The sequence below is a fragment of the Phocoena sinus genome, chromosome 5 (assembly GCF_008692025.1).
Source record: "Phocoena sinus isolate mPhoSin1 chromosome 5, mPhoSin1.pri, whole genome shotgun sequence".
Lineage (NCBI taxonomy): Eukaryota > Metazoa > Chordata > Mammalia > Artiodactyla > Phocoenidae > Phocoena > Phocoena sinus.
The window spans coordinates 77,201,362-77,212,558 of NC_045767.1; the positions used below are offsets into that span (position 1 = coordinate 77,201,362).

At 46.4% G+C, this 11,197-nt stretch overlaps 1 protein-coding gene across 2 annotated transcripts; it reads right to left on the reverse strand.

Annotated features, from left to right (window-relative positions):
- Positions 1-2,128: 2,128 nt before the first annotated feature.
- On the reverse strand, positions 2,129-9,692 carry HOPX (HOP homeobox). Of its 2 annotated transcripts, XM_032633733.1 has the most exons (3): positions 9,443-9,692; positions 9,092-9,248; positions 2,129-2,927 (listed from the first exon to the last, which is right to left on the reverse strand). In XM_032633733.1, the coding sequence occupies exons 2-3, from the start codon at positions 9,233-9,235 to the stop codon at positions 2,850-2,852; spliced, it is 222 nt and encodes a 73-aa protein (XP_032489624.1). In that variant the 5' UTR covers positions 9,236-9,248; positions 9,443-9,692; the 3' UTR covers positions 2,129-2,849. The 2 variants fall into 2 exon arrangements, with proteins under 2 accessions (XP_032489624.1, XP_032489623.1); XM_032633732.1 differs by having other exon boundaries at positions 9,092-9,689.
- Positions 9,693-11,197: the final 1,505 nt, after the last annotated feature.

Sequence of the window (11,197 nt, forward strand, 5' to 3'; positions counted from 1 at the left end):
GTCTCAATTTGGATTAGCCACATTTCAAGTGTTCAGTAGCCACATGTGGCTAGTGGCTACCAAACTGGACTGCGCAGCAAGCTCTAAAGAGAGCTGATCTAGAGTTAGAGGGAGCTCTAAAAAGATTTTGATCTAGAGTTAGAGAGCTCTAGAGTATTAGCAATAGTAATTATTATTACTATTTACAAAGTGCTTTTTTTCTTTTAGTAGAGTATTGCTATCTTTGTATTACAGTTGAAAAAGTAAACTCAAGGAGGTTAATATTGGTAACAAATTTACATTTAAAAGGGCACTGACTCTTTCCCTGAGGCTGCCCAGCAGTGCAGAGGTGGAGACTCGGGTACGTTTAAGATTTCATTCCACCTGCTGAACACTAAATCAACCTAATTAAGGTTGATGACACCGAGAAACTAGGGCAATGGGTAGGCCTCTGAAAAACTGACAGAGAGGAAAACTTGGCAAAGTGGTTGGTTGCAGTTGTGTGGTGGTTAAGGACTGTGGTATCATCAAGGAGTACTTCAAATGCAAAAATGAACAAATAAAAAACTTGGCTCTAGTTAAACATATATATTAATTGAATAACTAATTAGTTAAAGGATACCTGATCCTCATTCCCTTCCAGCACCTGCTATTTAAGGACTGTTGACTCTTGGGCCTGATAAACACAGGAAGTGATCCTTCTGTCCTAAACATGCTTCTCAGCTCCCAGCTAAAGGCACACTCTCTGCGCAGCTGGTTAACTCTTCTTGTCTTGGATGGCGTATTCTAGAGTCATGTCTCTGGTGTGCTGGAGAAAGACTTCTGAGCTGGGGCTTAGACCTGGTTTAGCATCTCTCTCATTGCCTGACATGGGCAAATCTCCATGCTCTGTCTGGATCTGCTTTGCCCACAGTCATATTAACAGCACTTTTTTTTTTCTCTCTGTTAGTCTGTGTCTATGAAAGTGCTTTGAAAGGTAAAGAATACTCTCTCTATGCGGGTATGTATGATGTGCTCACATTCCTGTATTGTCCCCACCTCCTCCCTTCTTTCTTTCCAGAAAGTGATGTCAGTATCCAGCCCTGTGCTGACAGATTCTCAGACCACCATCAGTTAGGTTGCAGAGGAGCAAGCCAGATGAGGCTGTTCTGCTCAGACCCTGGTTCACTGTGTATTGTTTAGAGAAGAATCTTGTAAACATTTGTATTCTGCATAACTGCTAGTATTTCTTATTCTGGGCTCTTTATTTTAAAGAACTGGAAAGACTGTGCCTGCGTTGTAGGTAAGAGTTCAGAAGTGCATACCAGCATCATTCTGGGCTGGGCTGGCAGACACTGCTAGTGGCTTTTCCAATATCCATCCTCCCCTTCTTTCTTACCAACAGAACCCTAATTTTTCTCAAGGCAGTACTATGTCCAATTAAAAAGGCTCACCTTCCCAACTCCCTTGCAGTTGGGAGTAGCCATGTGACCCAGTTCTGGCCAATGACATGTAGGGGGAAGTCCCTAGATGGGGGCCTCTAGGAACCTTTTTTACAGGGAAAAGTCTTAGCTGGCATTTCCCTTTGCTTTTTCCTTTTTTACTTGAAATGCATCCATCTTGTCTCCAGAAACACAAGAACCACATGCTAAAGATAGGAAAGTAGGAAGATAAAATGTCTGCAAGTTCTTGGCAATCTTAGGGAGCAACCTACCTGCTGATTTCTTATGTAAAAATAACTAATCAATTAAACAAACATACAAAAAGCCTATTTGGTTAATCCATTGTAATCAAGTTACTGCTCCATGCAATCAAACGCAATCTTAACTAATGGACTGCTAAGATGTTTAATGTGCTCTGACAGAAAATGGATGCAAATCCACTGTAGAGTCCTTTAGAGCAGTGCTGATCAAGCTTTCATGTGCATAGACACCACCTGGAGAGCTTGTTGAAAATGCAGATTCTGATTCAGTAGGTCTGGATTGGAGTCTGAGATTCTGCACTTCTCACAAGCTTGCAGCTAATGCTGGTGACGCCAGTCCTGGACGCCTCTGAGTAGCAAGGATTTAGAAAATGACAGCTTTTTTGTCAGGCGGCTTCTATGTTGAGCTATTCTGTTTTTCTTTGATATGCTTATTATTCAGTTAAAACTCTGCAGAGGACTCAATGCATTTTCAACAAAATGTTAAGGTTTTATTTAGAAAATCATTTTAGAGACAAAACACCGTTCATTTTGTTTAGCAAAATGAATTTAACAAATGCATTTAAATAAGGTAAATTTAAGACTTCTGTGGATTTTTTTTCCTTAGTTACTTGATTTTCTGCCAGTGGAAGTTTCTGTCTTCCAGCCTGAGTGCTTTTCAAGTTAATTCAGCTATAATCCAAGGAACTGCTTTATGGAATCTGAATAACTCAAATTCCCTCTGTATTCTCACTCAATCTCAATGTAGTAAATGAAACACAAGGAAAATGACTTAGGGAAGTAGAATTAGAAGGAAATGTTTCTCCCTCTTGGTCATGTTATCTTTTCAACAGAAGCCTTGTCTGCTCTGAAATGGATGGTGAAAGTAAATTGTTACTGGGAGGTGATGGTCAAAAAGAAAACTTAGATGGTTTTCACACCATCTGTCATCATGACCCAAAGGAAATGCAAGCCACACCGCTTCCAGCCAAGCCACTGCTTTACACAGAAGCTGCCCATAGCTTCCTATTGTCATTTTCTTTTCTAGTTATATACATTAAAAAAAAAATACAACGTTGTGTTAAATAGGAGGACAGCTAACAGAGGAGCATATGACACTACACTGAAAAACCAAAAGAGCTTGATTAAGTCGAGGAGAGAAACAGCAGATGGTCTTCATGGAGGGAAGCCGCCAATGACCACCATCTCCTCAGTCTGTGACGGATCTGCACTCTGAGGGTAGGCCTTCTGACAGCCGCCACTGGGCCAGGCGCTGCTTGAACCATTTCTGGAGGAGGGAAATGTGCAAAATTACCTGTCACATACTGAAAAACTGAAATGTCCATTCCCTTTGTAAAAGTAGCTTCTGTGGCCCAGCTGGAAAAGAGGAAAGCAAGAACTGAGTCCCTGGGGGTGGTTCGTCTCATTGTGATACTTATATTTCTGCCTCAGGACCTTTGTACATACTGTTTTCTATGCTTAGAATATCTGACCTTCATTATTTATCTGATGATAAATAATTCTCAGGGCTCAGCTTAAATAGAACCTTCTCAGTAAGGCCTTCCCTAGCCATTTCATCTAAAGTAGATTCTCCATCCATCTCCTATTCTCTGTGTTAATACTTTGTTACCTTCACAGAACTTTTAATATCTGTAATTAATTTATTTGTGTATTCACTTGTTTTTAATCTACATTTCCTTCTAGAATATGAGATCCATGAAAGCAGAGTCTGCATCCATCTTATCATCATTAGCCCCTAGCATAAGGGCTTAACAGAGATTAATAAATGTTTGTTGAATGAATAAAAGAAATTGAAGCATCTCCTTGATGCCCCAGATAAATCTATATGGCTGCTATACCTCATCAATGTGTGATGATCTCAAGGGCCTTGGTCATCAGTAGCACTTAGTAAGAATTTGTTGAATAAAATGAATGAAAAACTAAGCACTGAACAACCTTGGGGCACTCCTTTCTGAGGATCCATGGCGTAGTCTAGACCAATCGTTCCTGCTCCAGGGCCACTGAACAGTGAGAAAAGAGCAAGTGGGATTCCCAGTTTACTCAAAATCTTCTAGCTCTGTGTGACCCAAATATTCACACCTCGCAAAAGTGACCATGGATTTAGGAAAAGCCCCAGATGGGATACTTCTAGACAAGGTACCATGTGAGGGCTAAAACATATTTTATGCACTTGAAAATGCATATAAAGGCATATAGATCTGCCTTTATTATACCCCTGAAGGGCGGGGGATTCTGCAAAGTGGAGATAAGGAGACCCATGCTGGGGAATAGTCTGGGGTATGAACCAGGTTGGCCAGGAGGAATCTGGATTTTTAAACAACAACATTGAAGAGGCAATAGTGAAGAAATAGAAGCAGCAAGTATTAATCCACATGGGAGAGGATGAGTAGAGGGCTCTGTGGGAAGGCAGGACCCCCAGGCTTTATTCTCCTGTGCTTCCCAACCTTTCACACATCATGGCACACTTTGAGAATGAAGATGTTTTCATGTCATACTGCTTGGGTAGGTGACCACTGGGGGCTCTGCAGTCCTGGGCCCTGCCAACAGGAAGCTCTGTTGTAACCAACTGGCTCGGAACTTGAGGAAGTTAGAGCGCCAGTCAGCTCAATTGTAAATGAAGAGGTAAACTCAGAGGCTATCTACTGTCCCTTGTAGTGTTTCTAAAATTTACCTGTTCTAGGGGTCAGTAGATGAGGGGACAGAAAGGAAGCAAAAAGAACACAGTTGTGGGATGGGTGCCAGACCTGGAATGTGCTGATGGAGATGGTATGGTGAGAAACACCTAGAGGGCTCTGACTTGGCACAGCCAGATGCAGATTCAACCTCTGAACAAACAGGGTGGGCTCTAGGGCCATGCGTGGGAAGACCTCATCTCTGCGGAGATCTAGGGAGTCAAAAGGCATTTCAGCATAAGCCCAAGATGAGAAGAAAGGGCGAGAACCACAGGGGAAGGAGTGATTCTAAGGCTCAAGGTCTGTAGAGCTAGAAGGGATCGAGCCCACAGCACGTCCTAGGGCTCTGCACCAATGCTCACCTGGCTGAACAGCAAGGGACCACGCCTACAACTCTCCCTAACTGTTCAACAGTTTACACACTGAAGTGCCTAACACCTGTCAAGTTCAGTTGTCTTATATACCTTTGTACTGTGGGGTGGCAGCAGAGAAAAGTAATCTAAAGCCAAGGGCAGCAGACTACTCGTAGGGAAGCCTTCTCTTTGGGGGTTGCTCTCTGGGTGCCATAGTTCACTCCTGGGGATCTCCAACCTTAAGGAGAATAGAGAGCTCATGTATCTTTGGTGGCTTTAACCGACGTTCTACTGCTAGAGGTGGGCATATTTGCTTCTGTGATCCATGTGTGTATTTAGTTAACTCTGGAATCTGGTGTGAGAGCAGCATAGTTCCAGTTTCATTAATGAGGTAGCTCTGCAGGGGTTTCAAGCCTTCAAGGTCTGATTAAACAGAATCTGCAGTTTCTAGAGCTGAATAAATGGCAGAGTTTTACAGACTGACTAATTAAAGCTTGGAGGGGGAAAGGCTCATTTTCTATCAGGATTCATTTAAGACAGAATGATTGAGCTGGCTTCATTCAGAAGAGCCACCCACACCTTTATACTAGTAATGAAGCAAAATATTAACATACAGTTACTGAAAATAACTTCAGCAATGACCAAATCTGTGAATCGGTGAGTTGGCATCCAAATGATTAATAAATTGTACCCTAGCATTGGGGGATGGGGGGAGGTTCAAGGAAAGCTCAACTGTTTCCCACAGATATATATTTTTTAAATCACATATGTATATAATAATTTAGCCAACCAGTTGCTCTCCAACAAAAGTCATTAAACACCTTGCTTGCTTTTTTCACCTCCAGAGCTGAATCTTATCACATCTCACTCACATCAATACTAATTTTCCCCCTGGCTCTCTCCTTCTCTCCTTTGTTTCAGTCATCCCCTGGGAGAGACATTCATCCCTTGCTTGCTTATGAATGGATGCCCTCATTAGCCTTGCCCATTGATGGAGATTTATTTACTCTGAGAGAACAGATGATAATTAAACACTGTGATGGGGAAGGGGTGAGGCAAAATAATATTGTTCCTGTCCTTTTCTCTAGTAACTAACATTTCATTCTTTTTAGGAGGAGACCTTTAGAGGTCTTTATTCCACTGATAAGACATCTAACAACTAAAACCAGGGTTCTAGGAAGAGTCCCAGGACATCAAGAGGGGATAAAAATCCTGGAAACCAATGCCAACTACACTGGGATTGAATCAGTGATAATAGAAAATGGGAGATCATTCTAACCTCCCAAGGGGCTGATAAGAGCTTTCCCAGCCCCTTCTCACACTGACTTCAAAATAATGAAAGACACAGGGGTCTGGATTCTGTAAGGTTTCTCTAATTTAAATATAGGAGATATCTAATTACTGTCCTGAGAAAAAAACCCATTCTAGGACCCCGGCAAATGCACCTTAAAAAGTTACTTGCATTAGAGCATCCTTCACTTCATTCTGGGTGCCTATAGGTGTCCCTCCCCCCCTACCACCACCCCAAGTAAAGGACATTGTCCTACAGTGGGACAGTTATAAAGAGGTCAAAGGCCCCAGTCAGAGAATATTTCAGCATTTTAGTCCCTCTTGCCTTTGCCAAAGTATCAGCAGCGTGAATCAGCTTGAGTTAACTATCTCATAGGACCATCACATGCTTATTTTTCTTCTCCTAGTGTTACTTGTTCTAGGAAAATGAATATGAATCCAATTCTGGAAGTGGGTGGTATTAGGCATAAGGGACCAAGCATAGGAAATAAATATTATTTTGGCTTTGATGACCTTTTCTCATGGAAAAGGGCAATGCTAACAAATAGAAGAAACAGGGGAAGTGCTGATACCAGACACTGCTTATGTTTAGGCCCAACAAACCTGGCCTCCATCAGTTATTTAAAGGGTCCCTACAGGGAAACCATTCTCACCCACCAGTAACATGGGGGTGAGAGGGTTGGGAAGGGGTTACGGGGATGGGAGGGAACGATGGGAAGTTGGAAGATGAGATCCAATCTGGTAAGGGATGATGGAGGGTTACCTAGGAAGCCTCTTTCCCTGAAACTGCTAAATTTTGCCTCTCTCTGAGCTCTTGGGTCTCAGATGCTTCCCTGTGGTTGATGCCGGAAGACAGAGGGGAAAGCTGAGCCGTGGCAATCTCAGGGAGGAAGGTGTTAGCCTCATGTCAGGAAAAGGAAGCAAGGAGCCCTGCTATGAGGCTGACTCATTTCCCCCCCCACCAATGCTTACTTCCGGGCTGAGTCTACCATTTACTCACTTGAGGATGGGAGAAGTGGGGGTGGGGAGATAGGAGAAGGGCTGCCTGAAAGGGGCAGAGGAACCTGCTCTGTAGGGGTCTGAACTGGCTGACCTCAGTTATAGAAGGGTGCCCTCTCTTTCTTCCTGCCCCCAACCTGATCTCAGTTCAGTTCTCTCATATAAGGTGAATCTTGAGGAAAGATTGAATATAGCCTGAGATGACTGTCATTTACTGCATGGATTTTTTTTCAGGAAGAAATAGAACATAAATTGAATTTTCAGTGCTTCCCTCCCACCCCACCCAGTTGTTTCCATTCCTTTTCTGTGGAGACAAAACAGCATGGTAGTTAAGCATCTGGGCCAGGGGGCCAGACTGCCAGGGTTCAGATCCCAGCGCTGCTACTCCCCAGTGGTGGTCTTCAGCAAGTTATTTAAACTTTCTGTACAGTGGGGCCAAGAGTGCCCATCTCATAGCATTGTTGTGGCAAATAAATGATTTAGTACTCGGAGAGTACCTGGAGCGATAGGCGGCAAGTGTCATCTGTTACAAAGGCCAGCATAACCATTCTGCTTTACAGGTGAGGGAATGACAGTCACTTGCCAGGGGAGAATCAGGCTAATACGGGGCCCATGGTAAACCCACAGCCTTACAGCTGAGTTACTGTCTCTGTGATCACTCCTCTTTTCTAAGTATAGTGTGGGATTGTAAATGACAGCAGTTCAGCAGGCTGCCTCCTGGGGAGAGCTGGGGTTCTGAGAAACATGAGCTGTTAGGCTTGGGTTACAGTACAAAAGACTGATATGTTGGACTTTCTGTTTGACCTAGGAGAGGGAGGATTTTCTATGGGCAAGTTCTCCAAAGGCTTAATTAATAAAAAATCATTTTGGGCTTGGGATCCAAAATGGATCTTGGGGTCTTGGTTCTAGGATTCACTGGAGCACCCATTACAAGCTTTTAAGCTTCAGCTAAGTATGATTCATGGTGAGGAGAGAACAAGATGTCTGAATGCTCTGGTCTATACGTTGGGAAGAATAAGAAAGTCTCTGCTTTAGACCTGCGACTAGAGGTGTGAATTGCTTTGGGCTCCCATGGGAGAGGTGCTAGAGGAGTTCCAAGTGGTATCATCATGCAGAACTAATTGTCTTTCCATGACCAAAGGGGAAATAGAAGAGTTTAGACAGGGTTTTAAAAAAAAAAAACCCCAAAAAAAGTCAGTTGAAGGAGCCAATACGGCACCTACTGTACCTAGTGGTTAAAAATCATGGGCAGTGTTGCATTCTCTACCCTAAACAATTTTCAGGATAATAGAGGAGATTTTAAAATAGATAAATAAATCAATGCACTTATGGTGACATCTTTTTCCGGTTCCTTCAGTTGTAATGTCAGATGTCTACCTTCTCAGAAAACTCCAGAAAAGGACCCTAAACCTTAGAGCCGTGGAATTTTTAAAAACCGGAACCAAATCTCCCTGGCTCCGTGCAATTTTAGCTCTGCAGCTAACCGGAAGCTGCAGCGCGATGTGATGCAAAGAGCATGCTTAACGACCTGTGCCATCACAGCAAGTCTCTCCCTCTAAACCTCAGTTTCCTCGTTTACCAAACCTGAGGACTGAATTTATAGCTGATCACTAAGATCCCTTCCAGCTCTGACACTCCCTCTGAGAATAGATTTGAGGGCGCTGGGCTCAGAGGGCGCACACTGCACCTCTCCTAAAGGTTTCGCTTCCAGCCCAGAGGAGAAAATAAACCCGGGAAAGCGAGACAAACGTGGGCCAAGGGACGCTGCTCCCAGGCCAGAGGGAGGAGAGAGCGTTTATCCCGTGCTGTAGGGGAGAGTGGAAAAGCAAGGAGAAGGGAGGGTGGGCGTGGGGCTTCTAAGCAGCTCCCGCGGGAGCCACCGGGCTGGGGTGGAGGGACAGACCTGGCGCCCGTGGAGCCGGGGAGCTGGGATGCTGCTGTGGGAGCGATACAGGTCTGGGCTCCCGGGGTACGGGCAGAAGCGACGAAAGAGCCGGGGGAAGGAGGCCAAGCGGGAGCCGAGGGCAAGGGCGACCCCCACCTTCTCGAGATCTCCCAGGCGAGGGTGGGCGCGGCGGGTCCCCGTGGGCAGGAGACGGGCGCGCGAGGGGGCTTACCTGGGTCTCCTCCTCGGAAAGGCCGGCCTCGGCCGCGATCAGGCACAGCGTGGTGGGGTCCGGGTGCTTGTTGACCTTGTTGAAGTTGTACTCCAGGATCTCCACCTGGTCCTCAGTGGGGCCGCTCGCGGTCTCCGCAGACATGGTCCCGACACGGCTGCGGGAGAGGGAGAAGCGGCGGGGTGAGCGAGGCACCGGGCGGGCGGGACGCAGGGAGGAACGGCGATGCGGAGCGCTGCCGGGCACCTTCAGCCCCCGGGGCTGTCCCCGCCCGCGGTCGCACGGCGCACGGATCCCCGGCGCTGCAGGCTGCTGCGGGAGCCTGCCCGGGCTCCTTCCAGGGGCGCGCACCTAGGGGTCCCGCCGCTGAGCTGCGCGTCCTTGGGCTGCGCTCCTGCCCCGAATTTTTACAAGTTTCCCCGGGGTCAGTGGTCTGGGGTGGTGGGAAGAAGCTGACGCCGCGCCCTCCCGGCCGTGAGCCTTTAAGGAAGGAGTGGAGGAAGCGCGGCGGTGATTTTGAAAAGCCGTCTTCAAAGCTTCCTCCTGGGAGAAGGAGCTGCCCTGGGTACAGTCCTGACAGATGGCGTGACTGGGCTGCCCCGAGTCCGCGGCGGGGACGCCTCACCCGTGCGCGCCCTGCCGCCTCTAAAGCAGTTTAGCACTTTGCAGCCCTCGCCAGGGAGGGCTGCACACCCCTACACCTCCTTCAGGGAAATGACCCACAGGACAGAAGTTACTTCTCAAAGTTGGGGAAATCGGGGGGCGCTTTTAATCTCTTCCTTTTACAGAGGTGAAGTTAGGTCCGCAGTGATTTACCCCTGCAGTTCCTAAGGCCGGGAACAGCGTAAGGAGAAAGTTCCACCTGAGGGCTTGTGTGAGTCACTCTACGATCTGCAACCTCCTTCTCCTTCCCTTCACCCCCGATTTTTCTAACTAAAGCCATGAGTCAGAGGCCTCTAGTCAACCCGGCTGTTCACTTCCCAGCGTGGCCTGGACATTGTTCCATAGGGTCCACCAGAGTCCACTGCACTATGTTCCTCCCTAGATGAGGCCTTCCAAGATAGAGCCAAAACCCAACTGAGGAGGATGTACAGCAGCTGTCTTTGAAATCAGACATCTCCTCTAATTGTGTTAAAATTAACTGTAAAGTCAAGAGAATTGGTCGGTTACCAGCTTCAAGGTCTCTTGTATTTCCTTACTTTAGAGCCAAACGTTACTCTAGCAGATTGGGGGGCAACATGACTTCCTGCTACATCTCTCATACCTAAGTAGCCTCTGAAATGGGACCCAAAAAATGGCAGATGTGCACCCCTCCCCTCCCCCCAATTTTAGATGTATTGAGGTATAGGAAGTTAGACTCTAACTTCTAACTATAGAAGTTAGAGTCTATCTTCAAGTTCTTGGCTGAGCACTTGGGACAGACAGGTCAGCACTTGCCATTGCTGACAGTAAAAGACAAGCACAAGTGTGGGAATCCCGTTGGTTTGTTGTTTTAACAAACAGTTGCACAATCATCCAGCACAATCCTGAGTAGGTTTTGCTGTGGTCTGTGCCTGGGGATGAGCCATACTCCACTGATCTGCCTGCATAATGTCCCCGATGCTGTGACAACCTTCTCAACCAGGACCTGCATCCTGGGCTCCCTGAATAAATGTCTTTCCCTCTCCTCTTGGTCACCTGAAGAGGCTTCTCAGGTGAGACAAGAAGCCATTCTACTGTGAGAGATTCTGGGCTTAAGCCAGTTGTCAGGTCATAGTGAAATCTTCGTGATTTTAGGGAGGTCTGTGCTCCCCCGCTTAATCTGTCCCAGTGATTCCTGTCACAGTGCTGAGGAAGGACGGGGTCAAGCCAGGTGGTAAATGCCTCTTCTCCTGTTGGCACCATCTCCCCCTTTCTCTGACACAGAACTTCAGAGCTGGAAAGAACCTTGGTGACCAGCAACCTAGAATGGAAAACCTTGGCTTCAGTTTCAGTGCTGTGCTCTTCTAGACCCTTCTCAGCGGGCTATTCTGTCTTTAGTTTGGCAGAAAAAAATCAGGAGGGCAACCGTGTAAATGCAGGCAGGGGCTTGTTGCTGTTTTGAATGGGCTTTGACTGCCCTCGTAG